Source organism: Strongylocentrotus purpuratus, unplaced genomic scaffold, assembly GCF_000002235.5.
Source record: "Strongylocentrotus purpuratus isolate Spur 01 unplaced genomic scaffold, Spur_5.0 spur5_scaffold_12, whole genome shotgun sequence".
Lineage (NCBI taxonomy): Eukaryota > Metazoa > Echinodermata > Echinoidea > Camarodonta > Strongylocentrotidae > Strongylocentrotus > Strongylocentrotus purpuratus.
In genome coordinates, this window is record NW_022145597.1 from 1,233,581 (window position 1) to 1,260,151 (window position 26,571).

A 26,571-nucleotide genomic window follows, 5' to 3' on the forward strand; every position below is an offset into this window, starting at 1 on the left:
GGCTGTTCGCCTCTAAATATTTTCTAACGAATTTGGCCCCCTCTTTGGCCCCCTCCCCTGCGCTTTATAAGAAGCCCGTTATTGCCATTATTATCTTTATCATACATTTTTATTATCATTATATATTATTGAAACTATTACTATTACTACTAATACTATTATTGATATTCCCCATGTCATTCTTGTAGCTGAGATGGAACGCCTCAAGTCTCTTCTGGAAGAGAAAGTCAGTAAAGATAGCGAGAGGAGCTGCGAAGATCCGGACTCCTGCCCCGAAGAGTGATCGGCTCTACGAAACACGCTGCGGTGACAATTCCTAAGCGGGGTATTTCGTACACCTACGGAATCATTATTATGTTTTACGTATGTGGGTTGGTGCAAAGACGCATTAAACATAACACATGATTGCCTTTTAATATTTGTACAGTGTATGATTATTTTAGCATTTGTTGTAAATTGTTGTTACATGTATTGTACGGCCCAATTATAATCAGCCAAGTAGCTGAACTGGACGTTTCACCGTGATTAAATAAATTAATCAAGTCATATCAAATCAATGTATACCATCACAATGTTCACTTCTAACTCCATGTTTAATGCCTCAGAGTCTCAACTCTGCGCTTGCGTGCAAGTAATGCTCAATACAACGATGTCTAACTCGCAACATAAAATTCCTCTCTCCTAAAATAGGAGTACGATAACAAATGCAATGACTGCTTAAACAATGCAATTGTTATACAATGACTTACTTTGTCATAATTTAGTGTTACAAATAATAGATGCATATCTTTTATAGATTATACCTATATTTCAACTGTTTAATTTGTTTTTTAATATACTCCCTAATCAACACTGGCTTTCAACTGTACCATTGTTTGATTAAATTTTAAAAAAAGAACGACACATGTGTATGAATGTAAGTAATTATATCTGAAGTTTTGATCATGCATAATTTTCATATTGAGCTCTCAATAGGAGCTTTCTTGTCATTTTGAATCAATTAATTAAATTTAAACTGTCCTTCCGTATAGACTCAAAACAACTCTTCTTGGGTATAAACTTGATAATGCATATCAGCAATCTTTGTGACTTGTCATCATTAACTAACACAAATGATCCTTTTGTAGATTTATTACTATCATATCTGTAAAATAATCACTTGTAAGCACATTTTCCTTTTTTCTTTTCTTACACATGTACATGTATTGGGAAATTTTAGGAAATTGACAGGTTAATTCTCGGTCACAAATGCCATTACGAACTGCTACAAACGCCGTACAAACGATTTTCAGACAATGGCAATTCGGGAAGACAATGGAAAAACAGGGAGATTCGTACGAACCTGTGTGACCGTAGCTTCAGGCACAATTATTCTTTTTGAATTGATGAATAAAATATTTCAAGATTTGGCACCTGTATATTTGAAAGAGAAGTTTATTTTTAAGACTACAAACTATGTCCTTAGAAGTACTAATTTAAGCCCAGGTCACAAATGCCATTACGAAATGTTACGAAAGCCGTACGAACGATTTTCCGACAATGGAAATTCGGGAAGACAATGGAAAAACAGGGAGATTCGTACGAATTTATCGTTCGTACGAACCTTTGTGACCGAAGCATTAACCGAAAACACAGAATTGTGAGCGCACGTTTCTGTATCGCGGAAGTAAATATATTGGATTATCTAAGCTCACTCGACATTCAAGAAGTTTGGATATGTTCTGTAAAGAAATAAAAATTTAGTTTGAAATGTTATGACACACAAACATGTTTTTAGATAATATTAATACCCATTTATGATTGTAAACACACTTGATTATTGTTCTTTGTAATATACCTGGTGGACTTCGGAGGGGGTAGCGCGGGGAGGGGTTGGCTGGATCGAGAGGGTGGCGCGAGGGGTGGTGACATGAGGGGGATCGATAAGGGGGTGGGGGGGGGGGGTAGTGCGTTGGTTAGTAAATTACTATGATTGGAAATTGATATTGTATGTAAATCAATATTATTTTTTTGCTTTTGGACCCCATGAAAGAACAGGACGTTCTTTAAAATGGTCTTGAGATGGGCTATCCAACCGTTTGTGCATATTGTACACATCTACTTACTTTATTAATAATTGAAATGTGTTTTGTATTCATGTTTTTAAAGCTTGTATGTATGTAAATATACGGGTTTCGGAAATAAAAACAAACAATGCGGAATTATAATGATTACACAATCAGTAAACTGCACGTGTCTGCACAAAGTAAAAACCTAAAGATCTCTGTGTCTTTATTTTTAATATTTATCAGTATACAATACAATCATGAAAGTTGAGTGAGCCTTTATTTGTCTGTTCGACAATCTCCTTCCCAACATGTAATGATAAGGGTCTGACAAACCCGGGGCAACGTCACTTCCAGAGCTACGGAGTGGCTCTGTTAATTGGACAGGGTCGGCAACGGGACTCCTTCGTAGAAGATTCACGTGCTTGGTACGTTTCTTTTTGGCTTGAATACTGTGCTTGATCTGGCCGAACCTCTGCCTGTGGACTGGGCGATAATGAATCATAGGCTTCTCTTGCTAGAGTGCCTTGTATATGGTTCACCTGGTGACGTTCTTGTCTAGCATCTTCCTACTCTATGGTGTACATGGATGCAGTGGCGGATCCAGAGGGAGGGGGGGGGGGCCCGGGAGGCCCGGTCCCCTCCCCTCGGGGGAAAAAACGTGTAAAAACACGTTAGTTTTACCTTTTGGGGGGAGATGAGGGCCCCTCCCCTAGCGCTTAATGAGGGGGGGGGGGTGCAATTTTTAAAATTTTCGAGACCCCCCCCCCAACAAAAAAAAAGTAGTGCTCCCCCCCCCCCCCCCCCCCCCCCCCATCTTTGGTACAAGCTCGCTGATTAGCTGTTGATTCACTTGGGGCATAGAACCAACTCCAAAGAGTCCTTATTCTCAAATCCCTTTTGTCAATACGATACGATTGTAACTGTGCACATTGGTATATGCAAATTGTCTGGCAGTTCACACACCCGCTCAATCTACTCATTCGCAAGCTCAATTCGAGTTAAGCAGTCTGAAACTGCACACGGCTGCGAGACTTATATAAAGTTACTTTTTAAAGCAACACTTATATTTTTGTCAACGCCTAATTAAAAACGCATTAAAACAAAAATGGAGCTAACGTTGTCATCCGTTGTTGTAATGGTGGTATTTTGCATTGGATTCTACACTCCGTCATCATCTGCAGTCGAAGATGCCGCGGTCGGAGATCGTCCCTTGGTTCGTACGACGAGGGCGACTATACGAGGCGAGAGAAACAGCATACAGCATCGCAAACTCGGTGATAATTTCCATCGGAGCGTAGCCGTGTTCAAGAATATTCCGTTCGCCGAGCCACCGATCGGTGATCTTCGGTATGCCGAACCAGTTCCGAAGACCTTAGATGGAGAATTCGATGCGACGGGCGACAATATACACTGTCTTCAGGCTAAGAATCCGTTAATGTTTGATGATAGCGAGCCAGTTGAATTCTCGGAGGATTGTCTTTTTCTTGATGTCTTTGTGCCTGAGCCCAAGGTAATATATAAAATGCAATTATCATGCGTCTTAAAATATAAAAAGATTTCGAAGTTATGGCAAGTTCAAGCTCCTTAAAACAGAGCAAACATTTACAAACAAATAAACACACGAAAACAAATCTCCACCACAACGACGACCATATCATATAGCAACAACCTATAGAAGATTGTCCTCTTACATATTGCATGTGTATAATAATTTTTGTTTGAATAATACATCTATTTTGAGGGTAACATACTAATAACGTTGTGAAACTTACATTTATCATGCACAGTTTCCCTTTGTGGACAAAGGTGGTGTTTTAATTATTTCTTAAGTCAATCAAAATGCCTGAAAAATATAAAATAAGTGTGGTGATTTTATGTTTGTACTCAATCTGATGCTTATCACAGCTCTCACAAAAACTCGGGCATATTTTCATTTCTGATACCACACAATGATACATTATTTTCTGAAACGAACACTACCAGTGGATGTTTTCTATATCGTTAACAACACAAAAAGATTACGTCTATAGAAGAATAGAAAGAAAAAGAAAGAAATTAATTTAGGGGCAAATTTAGTACCATTTTCTTCTAAAATATTCCTCATGTAAGGTACCGGTTAAACTTCCCGCACTATCGGAAGTATCGCCGGACGTATTTTGGGGCCACGCTGTATATTCAGGAAGCTTGGGAACTATGATGTATGCAGTGGCGGACCCAGGGAGGGGGCCCGAGGGGGGGGGGGGGCTCCACCCACCCCCTCTGAGCGAAATATTGACCGGCGCGATTTTTAAATTTTCGGAGGCAAAAACAAACTAGTGCTCACTACCCCCCCCCCCCCCTTCCGCTTATTCACCGGCTGGCTGTTTCGCCGCTAAATGTTTTCTCACGAATTGGGCCCCCTCCCATGCCGACGGCTGGATCCGCCCCTGGATGTCTGTCTATATCTTATCTGAAAACCGGAATCGTCTTTCAGATAATCTTCACAAGTCATAGTCTCTATCTTCGATGAACATGTGACCCGTGTGTGGCGTTTCGGAATATATGTGTTGTCCTATTGACTTATAACGATCAATGATTAATAGAAACAATTTGAAGGCACAGGGATTTGTAATTTTCAACTGACTGTTCATGTAGCCATGCTCTTCATATCGATACTCACGTTGATTTTAACTTTTTTGGAGATGGGACCCCTTCCCTGGCGCTCAAGGGGGGGGGGGGGGTGCGATTTTTCAAATTTTACTATCATTTTTATTACCATCATTATTATCATTATCATTATTATTATTATCAGTAAGATTTCTATTATCATTATTATTATCATTATTATCATCTTCAGCCCAAATCGGCTGCTGTGATGGTATGGATCCATGGTGGAGGGTATCACATGGGGACCAAGAACTATCAAAAGTTAAACGCCATGGCCTTGGTGGCTGCCGAAGACATTATCGTCGTCTCCATCAACTACCGTCTCGGGATTCTAGGGTTTCTCTCTACTGGTGAGTCTCAACCAGATTTAAGGTTTCTATCCTGGGCTCCTGTAGGCTCCTTCATATCCTCAGTTTTACTGAGTCCTTATTTTACAAGCAACTACAAACAAACCAAAGTGATGTAATATAATTATTTCATGTCATTATGTTTATTGCAAATACATACATGTATGAATTGATCACTCCTTGCACATAACACTGGCAATGTGCAACTTAAAATGTGAAATATCTAGTTGTTAGTGTGTTTGTGTGTATGTGTGTGTGAGTGGGGGAGGATGGTGCAATCACACGTAAGATATTAGCTGTAACCAGTGACATGTCTTGAAAAAATGTTTTTCCCTCGCATGGACTGTTTTGACCATTTTTATAACCTTTTTTATTCTTCAATTGATAGAGGATGGTGCTATACCGGGAAACCTCGGACTTCTCGATCAACGTTTAGGGCTCCAATGGGTAAAGGAAAACATCGCAGGTATGTAATTCACCTCTATATCGGTGCACTGGCGTATCCAACTTGGCGTGGATTCGGGTACGCCCCTCACTCTTCACCGTTGGAAGGCCCGCTATACAACTATAAAAAAAAAGTACACGATGTGGAGGCAGATTAATTCTGCCCTCTCCCCTTGTCGGGGGGGGGGGGGGGCGGGGAGGAGGGGGAGGGATGAAACTATTGAAGATGTTATTTTTATTTCTGGATTATCCGCCCTAATGAAGATGCACGAAGGAGACCACCTGCAAAATAGTATGAACATGGGATTAAGAAAAATCATACATTGGACCGAGAACTATGATCTGATGTAATTCATAGGCCTATCTATGGGAATAATTGTCGAGTGCTATTTTCTCTTTTGCTACTCCTAAAAGAAAGAAAAACACAACAACCACCAATAAGAGGTTATTCTAAGACAATTTTTTTTGTATACAAGCTTATATGCAAACTCTTTTTTGTTTATACAAACTTATATGCAAACTCTTTAGAACTAAATTAAGATATTGTAAATCTATTCCAAAAATGAATTCGGGACGGTTTTCTGACATCTATGGTTTATTGCATTAAGAACAATGTGTTATGGCATAGATAATTTTCAGTATTGATTTTATAATTAAGATCCTTCGATTTAAAATTGGAGTAATTAGGTGCTGTAGGTAATCCATTCTAATCATTAGGTGCTGTAGGTGATCCCTTCTAACCATTAAGTGTTGTATGTGATCCCTTCTAACCATTATGTGTTGTAGGTGATCTCTTCTAACCATTATGTGTTGTAGGTGATCCCTTTCAACCATTAGGTGCTGTAGGTGATCCCTTCTAACCATTAAGTGTTGTAGGTGATCCCTTCTAACCATTATGTGTTGTAGGTGATCCCTTCTAACCATTAGGTGCTGTAGGTGATCCCTTTTAACCATTATGTGTTGAAGGTGATCCCTTCTAACCATTATGTGTTGTAGGTGATCCCTTCTAACCATTAGGTGCTGTAGGTGATCCCTTTTAACCATTAGGTGCTGTAGGTGATCCCTTCTAACCATTAGGTGCTGTAGGTGATCCCTTTTAACCATTAGGTGCTGTAGGTGATCCCTTCTAATGTATGCACATTCTCCACTCCCTGGGGAGCATTCCAGCCAGGCGTCTTTATTTACAAGCGCACACTTGCTAATCTAACCACATCAGCTTTCGCATCCTACCGGGTACCCATTTAACACCTGGGTGGAGAGTGGCAAATGTAGATCAATGTCTTGCCAAAGGACATTAGTGCCGCGATGGGACTTGAACCGCGAACGTTGTGATCCACAGTCCGGTGACATATCAACTCGTCCACGACACCTCTACCATTAGGTGCTGTAGGTGATCCCTTCTAACCATTAGGTGTTGTAGGGTGATCCCTTTTAATCATTAGGTGCTGTAGGTGATCCCTTTTAACCATTAGGTGCTGTAGGTGATCCCTTTTAACCATTAGGTGCTGTAGGCGATCCCTTTTAACCATGTGCTGTAGGTGATACCTTCTAACCATTAGGTGCTCTAGGTGATCCCTTCTCACCATTAGGTGCTGTAGGTGATCCCTTCTCACCATTAGGTGCTGTAGGTGATCCCTTTTAACCATTAGGTGCTGTAGGTGATCCCTTCTAACCATTAGGTGTTGTAGGGTGATCCCTTTTTTACCATTAGGTGCTGTAGGTGATCCCTTTTAACCATTAGGTGCTGTAGGTGATCCCTTTTAACCATTAGGTGCTGTAGGTGATACCTTCTTACCATTAGGTGCTGTAGGTGATCCCTTCTAACCATTAGGTGTTGTAGGTGATCCCTTTTAACCATTAGGTGCTGTAGGTGATCCCTTTTAACCATTAGGTGCTGTAGGTGATCCCTTTTAACCATTAGGTGTTGTAGGGTGATCCCTTCTAACCGTTAGGTGCTGTAGGTGATACCTTCTAACCATTAGGTGCTGTAGGTGATCCCTTTTAACCATTAGGTGCTGTAGGTGATACCTTTTAACCATTAGGTGCTGTAGGTGATCCCTTCTAACCATTAGGTACTGTAGGTGATCCCTTTTAACCATTAGGTGCTGTAGGTAATCCCTTTTAACCATTAAGTTGATATCATGGGGAAGAAAGCTTCTTTCAATCTACTCCATCTTCAAAAACATCTGATGCACAAAATGAATACATTGAAACAAAACCCTCGAATCGATAGATTTTTCTCCACACTACTCTAAAATGATAAAACTGCGCGATGGTAAAGTTTAGCAGCTGATCCATAACTATGGAATGGTGTGAAATTCCACACTTGAAATCGACTAGCAGTATCCCTTAGAAAGTGTAATACAAGTCTTTAGTTTATAAATGCTAAATGTATTATTATTATCATTATCATTATTATTATTATCAATACGTATAAAGAAAATTAACTCCTGGACAATCATCCCCTCGTCAAAACTACCACCGGAAAACTCACACCCCCAAGGATTATTACTCCCTGTAAAATTACCTCTAGGATAATAATTACCCCCACCTCTGAAAATTAGATCCTAGGAGACTTAATCCCCCCCCCGGAATATTACCCCCTGTTCATTAAATAATAAGTCGTTATTTTCTTTTCGGGGATTATTGTCCTGGGGGGGGGGGGTGGATTGTCCCAGGGGCAGAGGCGGCCCTCCCGGGGGGCAGGGGGGGGGGCACAGTGCCCCCACTTTTTCAGATACCCCAAAAGTGCCCCTTTTTACATAGGAAAAGTGCCCCTTTTATTTTGTAACAAGTGCCCCTTTTACTTTGACAAGTGCCCCTATTACTTAGTAAAAGTGCCCCTTCCCCCTTTTCACCTTTGACGAGTACCCTTTTATTTTTGACACGTGCCCCTTTTCCTTCAACATGTTCCCATTTTCCTTTGCAATAAGTGTCCATGTTCCATTCTCATAAATCTTGAAATTATCTTGAATAAGTGCCCTTTTTATTCTCTAGTAAGTGCCTCTTTTCAGGTACGAGAAGTGCCCCTTTTCACTTTTAATAAGTGCCCCCTTCACCTCTGATAATTGCCCTATTCAAAACTGAGAGGTGCTCCTTTTACTTTGACAACTTCCCTTTTTCCTTTGTAAGAAGTGCCCCTTCTCCTTTTAATAACTACCCCTTTTTAAACTCGGATGAGCACACCTTTCATTTTAACATGTGCCCCTCTTATTTTTTAATAAGTGCCCCTTTTCCTTATGATAAGTGCCCCCATTAAAAAGAGAGAGCTCCTTTCCCCTTCTCATAACTGCCCCTTTCCCTTTCTAATAAGTGCCCCTTTTCCTTATGATAAGTGCCCCCATTAAAAAGAAAGAGCTCCTTCCCCTTCTCATAACTGCCCCTTTTAAAAATCTGAACGGTGCCCCCTTTTCATTCAACAAATGCACACTTTCCTTTATTATAAGTGCCCCTTTTACATTTCCATAAGTGCCCCTTTTCATATCTGGTCAGTGCCCCTTTTCAACTCTGATAATTCCCCTTTTAATAATGATAAGTGCCCCTTTTCCTTTCTAATAAGGGACCTATCCACTTTTCACCTCTTATAAATGCCCCTATCAAAATCTGATGGGTGCCCCTTTTCCGTCAACAAATGCCTTTTTCCCATTTTCATAAACGCCTCTTTTTCATCACTGGTGAGTGCCTCTTTTCAGGTGAAAAAATGCCTCATTTTCACCTCTTATAATTATCCTTTGTACTTTGACACGTGCTCCTTTTCTTTTCTAATAAGTGTCTAATATCCCTTTCGATAATTGTGCCCCTTATTTAAAGCGACTAAGAGCAATTTCCCCCAAAGTTCACTCGCTGCGCTCGCTTTCGATAAACGTGCCCCTTATTTAAAGCGACTAAGAGCAATTTCCCCCAAAGTTCACTAGCTGCGCTCGCTCGCATTTAAAGATGATATAATTATGTTACTTATCAAAGGTCTTTTCAGTCTTCCGTAATGAGAATGTGCTTATAACCCCATCACGATTGGCTTTTTTCCTCTTTATAAGATGTAATTTTTCGCACTGCGACCTCACAGATCATTAAAATTGTTCTCGCTCGCTCGTAAATGCATATTCAGACATCACACCCAACTGTAAAGTATGATGCTTAAGCGATATCTTGTATGATGTATGAAGAGAAACAAATATTGAAATCATCCCTGATAATATAATCACAATGTAGGGGTATATACCCATGTCTAAAAAATTGTATATTTTCGCTTTGAGATTTCCTACTGTAGGTGCCCTTTTTTTTCTCCAGAAAGTGCCCTTTTTTGTTGGTGCCCCCCCCCCCCCCACTTTGGAAGTCGCTCGGCCGCCCCTGCCCAGGGGAGGGTTATGATTGTACAAGGGGTCATTTTCAGGAGGGGGGGGGGGTAATTGTTCTTGGGGTTAATAATCCTTGTTATTATCATTACTATTATCATTATCATAATAAAGTAATCTAATCATATTTTGTTCTAGCATTTGGCGGTGATCCCGATCGGGTGACTATTTTTGGTGAGAGTGCTGGATCAAGTAGCGTAAATTGTCATCTTCTCTCACCCATGTGTACTGGGCTTTTCTCAGGTGCAATCATGCAGGTAATAATCAGATGAAGACAATATTTTGTTTAATCACTTTATATGCCTTACATTCATAATGGGTTAGACCCACGTACCAATGGCTTGGAGATAATTTCCACTGATTGCAGTGCGAGATTTATCTATGTTTATACCAGCGTTTAACAGATTGTCCTAGAGCAAATCAACTAATAATAGGTAAATTGACAACGCCTGCACATTGCACAACCAATTTTTCCGTCGATAGTCACCTATGGTTTGTAAACAAATATGCGCGTGGTATAAAATGATTAATCGTGAAGAGAGTCGAAAAAACCCAAAGTGTTACTTTTAAAGAAGGAACCTTTAAAACTAACCTCAGCGCGATCACATAGACTTTCAGTAGCCTTGTCTATCACTTGTTAAAGCATGCGATCATGACAACCATATTAGTCAGGTCAATAATTATATACGGTAAAAAACACCCCAACCCCAAAAAATTGCAACAAAAGGTTTTTCAACGGTTTCTAGTAGTATTCGACCTCAGGAATAATATACTAAAAGTATACCAAAATCGAAGGTTCAGAATGCTGTTATTTTCAAGATGGCGTCCAAGATGGCCGCCGATACCTAGAAATGGCCATAAATCACTTATTATCCATCCTATATAAAGACACAATTTTTGGGGTTAAACCATATCTTGACCTGACTATATATTATGTAAAATGATCTTTACGGGAAAATAATATAATAAGGTACAGAAATTGCCCTTGAGTTGATAATTCGAAACTTTATGCGATTGGGTTTTTCTGTCTTTCTTCTTCTTTTTAAAATTTTTACTCACTACCTTCTGATTTGAAACAGAGTGGAGCCATGTCACCAACATGGACTTTCAAGACACAGAAGGAGAATGCTGAACTAACCTTCGCATTCGGAAAGGCGATGGGATGTGAAACCAACAGTTCAACCGAACTACTCACTTGTCTTAGAGGAATAACAGAAGAAGACATTAACGCATTGCATGAAGTAGGTCTCCAGTTATTATTTACTTGTCGAATCCAAAGTTAAATACAAAATAATCTATTATACATAAGTATTTACGAACTCCTATAATCATTATCACCGGATTATCAGTCCAGAAAACTACCCCTTGGACAACTATGCTCAGAACAGTTTAAGCCTGGAAAATAACCTCAAGGACAACTATCCCTCAGGGCCACTATCGGCTCTAGCATATCGGGTTCTTACTTACACCAGTGTCGAGGATGGACAACTTGGATCAATGTCCTGAGATTGCAAACATCAATCATTGGAGTCTAGTGAATGTTGGACTATACCACGAAACCTCTTCGCGCTATCCACATATAACTACCTAGGGAATAATTAAAATGTAACCACTGTGTTGTCACATAATCAGTCATAGCTTGTATGTTTAGTGACTACCTTAAGTTTGTATTTGAACAGACAGGAACCACAATGGTATTCTACATGGTAGCTCCCGTTGCTGATGGCCACTTCCTCCCTGAAGACCCGATGCAAGCTCAGGAGGAGGGGTCCTTTAACCCATCCAATGTTATGATCGGTAGCCTCGGACACGAAGGCAATATCTTCGCTGTACCATTTATTACGGGGTTGAAAGGATATGAGAAGGTGCCTGTTAATAGGACATCGTTTGACACCTTTATTTCTTTGTTTACACGGATGGCAGACCCGTTAGCATTAGATCTCATCAAGTTGGCCTACTTGTCAGCAGAGCAGGTAGGTGATGTGTTTAGTTTGGTAGGGATTCAGGGGCACCTGTGGGTATATGGGGGCATTCCCCCATTGGATGTCATAACATGTTTTGTTTGTTTTAAGTGTTAAGAATACTGTAAACAAAATTAAAAAATAAGAATGATAAAGATAAAGTTGTGTTCTGGTATTGCGATTGCATTTTGAAAGAAAAGGTGTGGAATGGATCAGAAAAAGTTGATCATGTAGCATGTAAGTATTGGTGTGTACTACAAGGTTCTGGAGTCATCAAAATCATAATAGATTTGGCCCAGTCTTGATAAAGTAACAAGCACTGTACATAGAAAGATGTATATGGGACTACACAAATGGTGTCGGGCCTTCTTACCTTGATTTCCCTATCTTTCTATGCTAATTACTCAGCCAGTATACATTTTCTACCAAAATTGTTCGGCAAATGACATTTGTAATCTTGAACATTCAGTGTAATTTTCGTTTGTTTCTGTGAGAATTCCTTTTTTTAATTTTTTTTTTACCAGAACTCAAGTTTATCTTTAACATGCTACGAGCATTCCTATATGTTATTGAACGTGGGGCTTTGTTCATACATTAATTCATATTCACATCAAAAGAGCACCCCCCCCCCCCCGCCCCTTCCCTCCGTCTTTACATCGATCCCCATTAATATATGGACCAATGCTTAGGGACAGTTTACACCACGTACACGGTTAATATTTTAAGAACCCTTCATCAAAACTATTTTTTCAGTGTAATCTGTTCACACTAAGGTGCTCCCATTATGCCTATTATTAGGGAGAATTGATCCATTTGACAAATTGTTACATTTTCTTGTAACTTTTAACTTTGCTTCCTTCCTTACCCGTTATGCCATGATGTAGGTTAAGTAGATCTACCGTAGAGCAAGAGAGCTTGTAGCAACTCAAAGATACGTACACTAAGAAATTACTACAAAAAGGAAACAATAATGGGGATGAATTACTTATGTTAAATCATTTTGTTTACCTTATTGTTCTGTCGACACCTTTTTTCTGTTTCCCCTTCTATTTGGTTTTCCCTCATAACACAATGATAGCTGACATCGGGTGATCCTGAAGAAAACCTGATAGACCCAATGGCCCAGTTCTTCGGAGACCAAATGTTTCTCTGTCCTACCTTCAGCACTGCCCAGCAGCTAGCCGCGGCAGGGATACAGGTCTACACCTACCTGATGACGCATTCGCCTGCTTACTCGATCTGGGGCAGCAAGTATACATGGCTTGAAGACACACACGGTGAAGATGTCCCGTATGTTTTTGGTTCGGCGTTCCTTGCCCAAGATGGCGAGGACGAGGACGAGGATTGGATGCTGCAAGGCCGTCTTGCCGATGACGAAGTGGTGATTGCTAGACGAATCATGAAGTACTGGGCGAACTTTGCCAAGACAGGGTAAACTGAAATATATCCTATTTTTCTTTTCGATTTAATATCAGGACCCCAAGAGGAACATTGTTGTCATGTACTGATGTTAAATAGTAAAGCTGTGAGGGCCATCCATTCCAGCAATTCACCATATTCACCAGATAAAGATGTAACTCCTGTTATGATAACGTACTCCTCGTCTACTGAAATCAAATTGTTCTTGTGTTATATGGGGAAAATACAAATCTACTATTTTGATTACTTTCTGACCAGAAATCGTGTCATGCTGGTAGGAGGCCGAAAGCAATAACAGCAACTATCCTGATAAAGGTGAAAATGGTGCTAACATTGTATCTACAACGCATGCTTCGGCGACAATATTCCGCAATGGGCTACTAAACGAATTCGTAACTTTAACCCTGAATCAAACCCTTTAATCCATCTTAACCCAAGCGCTCAAACTGACCTCAAACCCATGCAACTTTTATCCTAGACGTAGACGTGTAGGTTTCTTTGGGGAAAATAAAGCCTGGACCGTTGTAATTATAATAGAGCATTATATAAAAATGCCGCACGTAATGCTGTATGAAATGTGCATGCCTACGTGTATGAATGAGTATGGTTGTATGACAAGGATGGTAAATCATGGATGCTAAATTTGTCTACATGTTTATTTGCCCATGTTTCTTTTTTCTGCTAAAGGAATCCTAACCTTGGTACCAATGAAGGAGACCAGGAACCTGATCAACAGTTCCCATCTTGGCCCACGTTCACCAGTGAGACCAAGACCTATAAGGATCTATCCAGGAACATGGAGAATCTTTCAGGGACGACGCCCAACGCCAGAGAATGTTACTTCGTTGAACATCTGCTCCCCAAGCTAATAGAAAACGCAGGTTAGTTCTACTCTCCAGAATTGATTTAGAATAATGGCCGGCCCACGAGACCGGCATTTTCCATCTAGCGATTTGTATTATTCTCGATCTATTTTTTTTTAACATCTCAAGGTGGTACAGTGGTTCATTCAATCGACTCTCAGGCCAAGGGTTTAGGGTCTAAGGGTTCGAATTCCAGCCCGGCACTAATAACCTATGGCAAGATATGAATCCACCTGTGCCACTGTTGACACATGTGTAAATGGATATAGGATAACGTCACATTATTTGGCCGCCTGCTATGACCCGAGTACTTATCATTATACGAGAGTGCGTGAAGCGTCGCAGCGTGACGGATTATGTGGGCTTTATAAGAAACCTGATATTAATATAATTATTGTAATTATTATTATTGTAATTATTATTATTATTATTGTTGCTGTTGTAATTATTATTATTATTATTATCATCATCATTTTTGTAACTTTAAAGGCACACTGCCATACTTGTAGCTATTTGCTCCCTCTATATAGAAAACTTCCCCAATCGGTGCCTGTTGGTCCCCCATGATCCTCTTTTTCTTATGTTAAATGAGAGCTGAGTTAATGTCACAGTGACCTCGCTGGCTCGCTGTGTGGTCTAATCCCTTCTTGCCCAGTAGTGGTGACAGTCTTTAACTCTTTAACTACTACTAATAATACCATTATCAATATTTTCCTGTGCCTTTCTTGTAGCTGAGATGGAACGCCTCAAGTCTCTCGTAGAGGAGAAAGTCAGTAAAGATAGCGAGAGGAGCTGCGAAGATCCGGACACCTGCCCTGAAGAGTGATCGTCTCTACGACACACGCTCCGGGGACAATAATTCCTAAGTGGTCATTTTCGTACACCTACGTAATTAACAACTTCGGCTTACTTTGTTCCATCGGTCATCGAGTGTTTTGGTTACACGAACTTTCGTAAATAATAAAGCCCTAAATCCCGGAGGGTCGGGTAAAGCGTCTTTCTGCCAAAGTGTCGGGTCCAACTTACTCGACACCTTCTGAAAAACCTTCAGCAAATCTAAAAAAAAAAAATTCGTGTCCCCACCCGACACTTTTTAATACGAAATAAAATGATCGCAAGAGTTGGTAAAAAGGCCAGCGATCGACACTTCGTTAATATCTGATTGTACGTACGTACTTGTTTTCACAAAATAGGACCACCTTTGAAAACTAGGATTGTTTGCATTCAATGTATCCCACCATTCGTGAATATAATTATATAGGGATGATACAAAATATCATAAAACTCCACAACTTGAGGTTCCCCACCTAGCTTTTTATGAACATGGGTTATGTTTTCACGAAAGGTCGTTTACCCGACCAGACGCGAAGACTCGCTGAAACGCTGTAAGCCGTAATCTTCAACACTAGATCAAACACTTATCCCTTATCCTAAACCTAACCCAAAGCCCGATTGCAGTCCTACGCCAGGCTATGTAAAAACTATTTAAGGTATTAAAGCACGAAGCAACTATTACTGTCGCCCGAGCATATTACCAAACAACGTATGTGTTATGTCAAATCTATTTTTCATCCATCTTCTAGCAACCAGCTTATTGAGCTTATTGAACTTATTGAGCACCCCATAACTACAATCCTGTCACCAATTTTATGATACTGTTTATACAAGAAATTTATAAATTTTCTTTGAGGGTTCGAATTCCAGCCCGGTACATAGTGTCCTATGAGAAGACAAAAACCCACATTTGCCATTCTCCACCTTCTTCTATTTGAACTTGTTGAACTTCCCAAATAAAACTAAATGGGTATCTGTAGTCAAACCAGATTCCTAGGAACGTATGTGAATGATTGATAGGGGATAAAGATCATTAATCTTTAATTTGACTTCTTTTATTTCCCATCTACCAATAGGACCATTATTGACTTAGAAGAGGAGAAATACACTTTTCATCTTTTACACCAGTTTTCTATTTCTTTCAACACCGATTGAACTTTATTTAGTGCGAGTTTTAATGTTAGGCTAGAAAACCAGATATAAATAAATAATATCATCTGCATAAAATGAATTGTTTGAGAGTAATAAATGCATGGCTACCAGGCTTCCCTGGGTAATTGATTGAAAACATAATTACATTTTCACAGACATTATTTCATCCGCCCTCTTTTGATATTACTACCTACAGTGTATGGACATTATTATATGCGAGACGGGGTTTTCTGTATAGCATTGAGAAGATCCTGACTCGGAGAGGTCGGGAATATGAAGGACATAATTGAAAGACAGAGGGAGAAACAAGAAAGAGAGAGAAAAAGAGAATGAGAGAGAGAAAGAGAGAGAGAGAGAGAGAGAGAGAGAGAGTGGGAGAGGGGTAGAGAGAGAGAGAGAGAGAGAGGGGGAGATTGCTCAATTTTTTTTTGGTTTTGAGGTCGTCTTAGATGCCAGGCGTGTTTTTGAATTTCATTTTAAGTTTCATTTGGGAAGTTCAAGAAGTTCAAATAGAAGAAGGAGAAACACACTACACTGGCTCCCAGTTCTGATATAATACAATACTGGATACTTGTTTTGAAACTTTCAAATCTATGTCAACCACCCTTCCTGTATACATTTCCTCACTCTTTCAGCAACAGAGAACATATATTCTCTTAGCTAGGTCTTCATAGGCTCCTACCTTTCTCATTCCCTAATCCCGTAAACAGGCTGGTTTCCACGTCTCTGGAACAAACTCTACTCGCCATTTCTTTAAAAAAAAAACTGAAAGCTTACATGTACCACTCCTCTTAAATTGTTGATAGTCTAAGAGACATCTCCTTGTATCCTTTGGAAAAGGCGCTATGCAAATCCAATTATTATTATTTATTATTATTTACAAAAATAAAACGATGGGGGTGATTTTCACTTCAGACAAGATGTGACATTCAAAACACTTAGCGAGATTTTTTTTTTAAATGCTATACTATAAGAATCAACGAATAAGTAGGAAGGATATCCAAAAAAAGGGGGGGGGGGATACGTGAGAGATTGATGGCCTGATGGAGAGATCGGGAGGGGGGGGGGGCACATTCATGGGAGATGCCTAAATAGGGAGGAGGCGGAGAGAAGGGCAGGGAGGGGGAGTGAGAGAGAGAGAGAGAGATACAGAGAGAGAGAGAGAATACATCTTTAAACAAGTGAGTACGTAGGGAGGGGGAGGATCCACATGTATCTTTCTTGCTCTCCATTTACCATATCGTAATTATGCATATGTTTAAATTGTTTAGAACCCCAATGGAAAATAACTTCAGAATTTTCTTTATATGGAAAATTAAAAAATTCAATCTTGAGTTGAGTTTAGTTGATATCATTGATGCTTTCGACCGCCTTCCGGAGTATGAGGGTAAAAATGTAAATATATCAAAGTCTACATGTCATATAAAATCAGAAAAACCCAATGTGTACTTATTAATTTCTTCTTAATAGATAAATAGTATACTAACTAACCTAATTATTACAATTTAAAAGTGCTACATGAAACTGTTGAAAGTAATATACATGTACATACAAAATATTGATAATAACTACATTTATTTATAAGTCAAGCCTTGAAGGTTGCTTTATTACTCTACCACTACTTCGTAATACTTCCTTACACACAATATCGATGTATGATTATCAGAGGTGAAAATGGGGCACTCCTTATTCCTGAAATGGGGCACTCACCAGAGATGAAAATAGGCACTTTTGAGAATGGAAAATGGGCATTTGTCGACGGAAGAGGGGCACCCATCAGATTTTTTATAGGGGCATTTAATTACAAGAGGGGCATTATGAGAAAGAAAAACACGTCACGTTTCAAAATAAAAGGGGGCAGTCATTAGAGGTGATAGGGGCGCTCATCAGAGATAGAAAGAACACTTATCAGGAGGGTAAAAGGCAAATTTTACTTGTTTAAATAAAACGAGTGTCTCTCAGCTAGGGGCAATACATTATCGGAGGTGAACGAACTTATCTGAAGTGAAAATAAAAGGAGTTACTTCTCGTTTTGTTGAGCGATCGCGACACGACATACGAAACACAAGATGGCGCTACAGTAGACGCGGGAATTTCAAGAAACTCTCTTGCCATCGAAAAAGTGTAAGTTTGCGTTTCCTTTCCTGAGTTGTCATTTTGTAAATACACGACGCCGACTGGTTAATTGAGGGGAGGGAGGAGAATTCAGGGAGTAACAGTGAATTATGTTCCTTGATGTAGATCTATAGGATAATGATATTTTTGATGAAAATCGTCATGACTTTACTCCTGAAATTTAAGCTTGGTCCCACTCGTACATCTCTGTGTTTGGAATAAACAAAAACTCACACTCGCATTTATCTCTGTGTTTGGAATAGGTCTAAACAAGAACTCGCTCTCGCACCCCAATTTGAAGCTCCATGCACGCACAATTGCACAATCACACATAGGTGCATTACTATCCTGGCTGTGTATTTACTGTATTAAAAGCTGTTTTATTGATTCTCAACATTTCAAACATCACTGACAAGTAGGCCTAGGTCTAGTCTACAACAACAAAACTCAACTGATTTCACTAAAAATCTGTACTTTTTTAGTGACAATTGATGACACCTAGACCTAGACCTAGACCTAGATTCTAGAATTAAAATAGCAGTAAAATACAATTTTTTAAACTAGATCTAGAATTAGATCTAACTGTTCTAGACTTTAGATCTAGTTCTAGACTAGATCTAGATTCTAGAGTCTACGTCAATGTACTCTCATAACTGATGTTAAAATCTAAATAAAAAGAATAGTTTAAAAATTCAAAATGTAGGTCTAAGTTAAGTCTAGTGATAGCAGACCTAGTGTCAAATTTGCCAATCAGCCACATCGGTTCTAATGTGTGCAGTCTATGCAATATGTGGTGTGTGTATTTGTGTACTATTATACCTGCCTTTCAGCAAGTATGCAGTGCTAAATGTCAATACGCATTAGCATTGACTCTATGCTTTGCTGGAGTGTGCACAAGAAAGATCTGTTAGTGTTAAAGGTAAAGACCAGTTTGGGAAACGCCCCCCTCTCAAAAAATGAAATGGAAGCTCTTATTACCAATCATGTGAAAGAATATGTTTTGACTAAAATATGTGAAGAATTGCGAAAATAACCCCAGTTCACCATTTCCTTTTTGGGGTTCCCGAGGATTTATCGCTCAAAGTCTCCGTACAAAGTCATTGTAAAATGCATCAAAAAAAATCATTGCAGAATCCGTTTTTTTGCATCGCAAACGCCCGTATCTGAAAAAATGCAATGTCTGCGAAAATGCGGATGATCCTTATTTTTTAAGACGAGTCTGTCCAAGTTTACGAAGACAATCCTTGTTTATGCGAACGATCCGTATTCTTGGATCGCTGATTTTTCACACACCGTTCTCATTAAATACAGATTTGAATGAACAGCTACAGGGAAGGTTTCTAAATTTGGAACTTCAACATCACGACCATTGGAAAATGGGGAAAAGAAAGCAACGGCCAGTTCTTCACCAACAAGAACAATGTGATGTTTGGCTGAGTACCGCAGAAAAGAAGGAACAAGTAAGTTAATTAACCTTTTAAATTCATACAGATGACTCAAATACGTCTTTTGAGTTGTTTAGATGTAGATCATGATGTAAATTACACAGAGAACTTGGAGGTCTGAGTTTTGTAATGTGTTTTGACTTAAACCAGAGCAAGTTATTGTCAAAACTAGAGAGTTTGACGGCCTTTGAGTGGGCCACCGGATGAAGAAAATGAAGCCAAATAAAGCATTCTTAAAATAGGCTACAGTAAAAAAAAAGTCCTTGTTAAGATCATGAATTTAAGAAAACCGTATTACATTTCAAAGTTACATACTAGAATATTATTTGGTCTGGAATATGAATAAATCTGTTACTTTTCATTTCTTCCATTTTCAGCCTGAGGAGAGTGAGAAATTTACAATATTCTGGTATGTTGCTATCAACAACTTCACTGTAAAATGTCAAATTCTCTCAATGTTTAATTAATGTGAACACTTTCTTCTCTTTCCCGATACAGACACCAGCAGCAAAGAGGCAGAGATTGTTAAGACCAATCACAAACATCTCCGATCTCATCCTCTCATCTCAACCAGTCAAAGCAGGAACCAAACAAACAGACATCAAACACTTCTTTGCTCCAAAATCAGGTATGGATGTCATCCCTAGATGCTGGCTGCTGCTTTTATCTGTCATATTTATGCACATGGTAGATGTCAAGGCCTAGATCTGCACTAGTTTAGCCAGGAAGGATTAGACCTCCCTTCATGGTCACTGGCAGGTGGTTATCTCATCAAATCAGCTCTCAATTAACAAAAGAAAAAGGGGATCATGGGGGATCAATGGATACCGCTTAGGTATTGTTGGCTAATATATAGAGGGAGCAAGTAACTACAAGTAGTGCAGTCCTGCTTACATTGAACTTCGACATGTGTATTTTGCACATTGAATATACGATACCATACGTACAATTCATGATCTCTAGCACATGAAAAGAATTTGAGAAATAAGAAACCATTTCACGGCGCAGCTTAAGCTCAAATCCAACTTCCGTTCCTTCCGTTCCACCGACTTGTCCTGTGCATTACAAAATACGGTACCTAATCTGTACATGACATAGTTTACTGCCTCAAGAAACTCCTGCAGCAAATATAAATTAGTATTGTGTGATCAGTGTGATGTACATCTGAATTTCATAACACACAGAAAAGTACAGAAGGTTGAGTCCTGGGAAGAGGTGAACAATAATTTGTGAGGGTTATCATTGTATTATGAAAGTGTGGAAGAACATCAGATAAAAAATGTTCCCTTAAAAGCATGGCTCTTCAAATGCTTTCATATTCTAAATATGACATACAGTATAACAACAATTACAACTTAAAAATTGGGACAGATTTTAATGTCACATGTTCGTCTAGTCCCATATAGATCTTTTTGTGTATAGTGCTTGTAACTTTACCAAGACTGGGCCAAATTTCTTATCATTTTAATTACAGAACCTAGCAGTACACACCAATACTTACATGTATATGCAGATGATCAACTTTTTTCTGATCGATTCCACAACGTTTCTTTCACAATGCAATCGCATGACCAGAACTCAACTTTATCTTTAAGGCTTGTTTATACATGTATGTATGCCATGGTACTGTGCTTTGTAGTTTGTATAGTTTAATACAAAGATATGTAAATCTGTGTAAGACATTTATTGCACACAGCTACTTTTTGCATGCCCACTCCTCAGGCACCCTGGTCATGCACAGCTATTTGTTTTTAAGCCCTCGTGGACAAAATTATAGTTATACATATATGTCTCAATTCTCTTTTGAATAATCTTGATTTTTTTTTTTGGACTCAAGAGTTAGGATGAATGGATTCAAATATAATTCCATTAATGTAGGGATCAAAATAGTAGCCCATGTGAAATCCTGCCAACCAAAGTAAAAATCCTGTTTTTTTTGTTGTTTTAACAATTTTTTTTTTACGTTGGTTGTCAAATCCAGCTACTAAGAAATATATTGTCATTTTTGTTCATGTAAATTCACTGTGTAAGCTCCAAAAGCTGAATTTGATAACCTACGTTTTCGTCTAACCAGCCCAGGCTGCCCAGCTGACGACCCCAGCTGACGACCCCAGCTGACAACTCAAGTAAAATGTTAAGGAAGAGACCCGCAATCTAATCAAATTTCAATGGAAATTGTGTCCTTTGTCAATGATGATAACAAAAGTAAATTTTTGTGTGCCTTTGTATTGTTTTCCAGCAATGGGCAAAGAAAATGCTGCTTCTAAAGCTTCTTCGTCATCAGGAGGTATTTCCAAGCCGACAAGCAAAGCCAGGAATAAGAGATCTGTATCAGAGCTCCCAAAACAACGAACACTGGAAAACACAACATCTTTCAAGAGTCGACAGAATAACGAAGCAGAATCTTCAAGTGCAATATCTAGGACTCATTTTAATGTAAGCGAACCCCATTTAACCTGGGCATCTAAGATTGATGAATACGAACCAACTCCACCGCACGACACCAGAGAAACAGACATCCCTTTGTCTTCACAAGATTTGAACTCCAATGAACTGTTTCAGATTTCTCAGGATATTCCCCGAATCTCCAGTGAGGATGAAGAAGCAGAAGATATGACTTTCACGATGGGAACGCAGGGTTGCTTGAAGGTGAAAGGATCAAAGACGAGACAAGATGTTGACTATGATACTTTTGATACCAAGGAGTGCTTAAAGACTGTTGCAGAACAATCTGATGATCTTCTAGACATGGTGTCCACTAAGTCTGATGATATTTCAGATTCAACATATTCCAGCTCCAGACGAGATGCCAATAAATTTGTAAAAGTCTTTTCGACCGAGGGCATGAAATCTCACAACGACTTTCAGAGGTCTCAGGATATTCCTAAATCTGAAAGACCCAATGCATCAGTGTATTGTGACTTTGTTCAGAGGGAACAGTCTGAAGATGTCACTTTTACCATGGGGTCTCAAGGATGCTTGAAGATCAAGCGATCAAACACAAAGAGACACATTGGCCCTGATATCAGTAATACCCAGAGGTGCTTCAATACTCTTATGGCTAATTCTGAACTGTCTGCCAAATCAGATGATGTTCCAGACTCTCCGCATTCCCAGAATATTCAGGATACCCCCAGAGTTACTGAAAACTTTTCACAAGAGCTTTATGAATCCAGAATCAATGAAGCATCAGGAGATATCTCATTTACTATAGGTACTCAGGGATGTTTGGAAGTGAAACAATCAAGATGTGTTGACAATGACAGCCATGATACGCAGGAGATTGGTGCTGTTAATTCTGAACTATGTTCCTCACAAGATGGTATTCATGAATCTTCAACACCATTACTTAAAGACTCAAATGAAGATGTAGCCTTTACAATGGGTTCTCAAGGTTGCCTGAAGGTTAGAGATAGCAAGAGTCGGCGATCAAATATCACATCAGAGGACTCATTACAAGATGTAGCTTTCACAATGGGTTCTCAAGGTTGTCTGAAGGTCAGAGATTCCAAGAGTCAAAGGTTGCATGTCACACCCTCAGAGGACTTGTCACAAGATGTAGCGTCCACAATGGGTTCTCAAGGTTGTTTGAAGGTCAGAGATTCCAAAAGTCAAAGGTCAAATGTCACATCATCAGAGGACTTGTCACAAGATGTAGCGTCCATAATGGGTTCTCAAGGTTTTCTGAAGGTCAGAGATCCTAAGGGTCATAGGTCAAATGTCACATCATTAGAAGACTTGTCACAAGATGTAGCTTTCACAATGGGTTCTCAAGGTTGTCGGAAGGTCAGAGATCACGAGGGTCATAGGTCAAATGTCACATCGTCAGAGGACTCATTACAAGATGTAGCTTTCACAATGGGTTCTCAAGGTTGTCTGAAGGTCAGAGATCACAAGAGTCGAAGGACAAATGTCACATCGTCAGAGGACTTGTCACAAGATGTAGCTTTCACAATGGGTTCTCAAGGTTGTTTGAAGGGTCATAGGTCCAATATCACATCAGAAGACTTGTCACAAGATGTAGCTTTCACAATGGGTTCTCAAGGTTGTTTGAAGGTCAGAGATCTCAAGGGTCATAGGTCAAATGTCACATCGTCAGAGGACTTGTCACAAGATGTAGCTTTCACAATGGGTTCTCAAGGTTGTCTGAAGGTCAGAGATAGCAAGGGTCAATGGTCAAATGTCACACCATCAGAGGACTTGTCACAAGACGTAGCTTTCACAATGGGTTCTCAAGGTTGTTTGAAGGTCAGAGATAGCAAAGGTCAAAGGTCAGAGATCATGCCACCTTTAAATCAGTTAGCAGGAACAAAGTGTATAGACTCTATTGCACAGTCTAGTGATGGTATACATGTACATGTTGAGCACGGTGGTGCTGCTGATGATGATGATGAGTTTTCACAAACACAAGACTGGTGAATAAAATGATTTATCTTCTATGTCTTCAATTCCTACTTGATATTATAAATGTAATGTATTTCCCTCACATCCTCTTCTTCATGTATGAATTCATGACTTTATGTGTAGAGGGTTAAATGTTTTAGTCTTTTTAATACATGTACATGTATTTAGTGTTTGAGTTATCTGCCACATCACTACAAACTAAGCTAAGCAGTTAGCATGCCTCATTTTCTTTTCAAAGATATTGTCATTGGAACAATTTCTGGTTGTGCTCTCCCAAATGGCTGCCCTCTTTGGCAAACATCTAATGTTAAGTGTTAAAGGGGAAGTCCACCCTGAAATTAAGTTAGTTTTAATAGGAGTAGAAAAATAAGAGAAACAAGTCAGTGAAAGTTTGAGCAAATTCCGATTAAAAATAAGGAAGTTAGGATTTTTAAAGTTGTGATCAATCAAACACAAATTGGCAACTCTATGACGTATCATGCGAGCTCAACTTCCATTTGCTCAGTACTAAAAAAATCTAAAATTTTCATTTTCCCTCAAGAAAAATTTCAACCATACATGCACCCTAAATATAATAATTGCAAATATGTTTCTATACTCCCCCTGCAAGGAACAAATATATATTCCGTCATCAATAACGAAGAAAACATGATTTTATGGAATATTATGCACAAAGCAAATGAAGGAGAGCTCGTATAATAAGTCACAGAGTTGCCAATTTGTATTTGATTGATCACAACTTCAATAATTCATAACTTTCTTATTTTCATTCAGAATTTGCTCAAACTTTCACTCGCCTGATTTTCTTATTATTCTGCCTCTATCGAAACAAACTTATTTTGGGGGTGGACTTTCCCTTTAAGATGAGTGATGAAGTGAAACCTCAAGTCACAATGAGTTAGGTGCCATGATGGAAGGGAAATCTGAACCATGTTACTTTCACCTACTTTTATATTACATACCCTCAATTTGATCAGTTTCTCTCTCCAAGATATTGAACATCTTATGGTTGAAAGTGTTTGAATGGTATTAACCTGAAATTCTAAGATCATTCCTTTTATTAAGTTTTTGTGCAAACGGTGATTATTTATTTTAAAAAAGGAAAATAAAGAGAAATTATTTGTATAAATAAGCTGCAAAATTGCATACATACATGTTGCTGCATTAACTATCCTGGCTGTGTATTAAAACCTGTTCTATTGATTCTCAATATTTAAAACACTACTGTACAAAACTCAACTGATTTCACTAAAAATCAGTAATTTAGTGACAATTGATGACACCTAAATAGCAGTAAAATCCATTTTTTTTTCAACTTACCAATGTTAGAAAGAATAATTTGAAAATTCAAATCGTGAGTCTACTGTCAAACTTGCTTACAGCCACATCAGCATCATTGTGTGCACTTGTGTGTTATTTGTGTATTGACTATTCATGTGTGCAATAGCAGCCTATTAGCACGTAGTGCAGCTCTAGAGGTCCAATATGCATTAGCATTGACTCTCTATGCTTTGCTGGAGTGCAAAATTGTAGGTATCATCTTAATTAGAAATTAATCCCACAAGATCAACACCATCTGTGTAGTTGTGCTCCGCAAATCCTTAAGGACTAATTTAGGAATTTCTCTTTTAACATGTTTATTTTTAAAATTTTAAACAAGTACTCTGGACGGGCCAACCACTTTAATCAGATTCGCTATTTTGTATGGAAAAGTAAAGAAAATAAAGATTTTAATATATTTTGACCAAAAAATGACACGTATATTTTTATTTCATCAACATTTTACTATTTTCTATGAATATGTGGAAAATAATGATTATTAATAGAGAGATAGAGTCATAGAGAAAGATATAAAAGAAGAGAGAGAGAGACCGGAAAAAGAAGAGGGAAAGGAGGAGGAAGAGAGAGAGAGAGAGAGAAAGAGAGGGGTAAAGGAGGAGGATGAGGGAGAGAGACGAAGAGATGTGGTAAGAGAAAAGAAATGAATAGTATAAAGCTTAAATTTGGAAAGAGATTGGTATACTTGATTGCAATGTAGAATATCATCGGCGTTATGATTGATTAATGTGAATCTATGTCATTGGGTATATTTTGAGAAATATTTTCTGTAGATCTCTATTATCTATACTCAAAACTAGCTGTGTTCATTTGGATATAGCGCCACCACGGTAAAAATATGACAACCTATACAGAATGTACGATCTTTAGGGGGGGGGGGGGGTCCATAAGTGAATTATATTATTATGCTCCCCACCACACTTTTCTTCGGAACCACGAATGATCAAATCCCTCTACTATGATATTGTCAGTCTACTGTTGATTGTCCATCCCCGCGATCATTCATATCCTCCATCACAACACCGAATTCCTAGCATTTTGTATCTCTTTTTATAAAATATCCATCTTATTATATTTTGTTAACCTTTCCTTTTCTACCTTTTCTACCCAATTATGGCCCAGCTCCCTACTGACTAAAATGTACCTACTAAACTGAAATATTTACAACCCTTCGGACTGCACACTAATTACGGGAGAATAAAA

The 26,571-nt window shown here is 38.9% G+C and overlaps 2 protein-coding genes across 2 annotated transcripts; both read left to right on the plus strand.

The window, feature by feature from the left end:
* The first annotated feature begins 2,998 nt into the window (after positions 1 to 2,998).
* LOC587899 (acetylcholinesterase) lies at positions 2,999 to 16,255 on the plus strand. The gene is made up of 9 exons (XM_030981557.1): positions 2,999 to 3,558; positions 4,885 to 5,044; positions 5,430 to 5,507; positions 9,976 to 10,094; positions 10,917 to 11,078; positions 11,517 to 11,810; positions 12,877 to 13,229; positions 13,905 to 14,098; positions 14,812 to 16,255. Exons 1-9 carry the CDS (start codon positions 3,154 to 3,156, stop codon positions 14,904 to 14,906), a joined length of 1,860 nt encoding a protein of 619 aa, XP_030837417.1. The 5' UTR covers positions 2,999 to 3,153; the 3' UTR covers positions 14,907 to 16,255.
* Positions 16,256 to 18,115: 1,860 nt separating this feature from the next.
* LOC581131 lies at positions 18,116 to 23,612 on the plus strand. The gene is made up of 6 exons (XM_030982512.1): positions 18,116 to 18,190; positions 19,493 to 19,641; positions 20,125 to 20,254; positions 21,866 to 22,388; positions 22,422 to 23,472; positions 23,514 to 23,612. The coding sequence occupies exons 2-6, from the start codon at positions 19,558 to 19,560 to the stop codon at positions 23,610 to 23,612; spliced, it is 1,887 nt and encodes a 628-aa protein (XP_030838372.1). The 5' UTR covers positions 18,116 to 18,190; positions 19,493 to 19,557.
* The last annotated feature ends 2,959 nt before the right edge of the window (positions 23,613 to 26,571 follow it).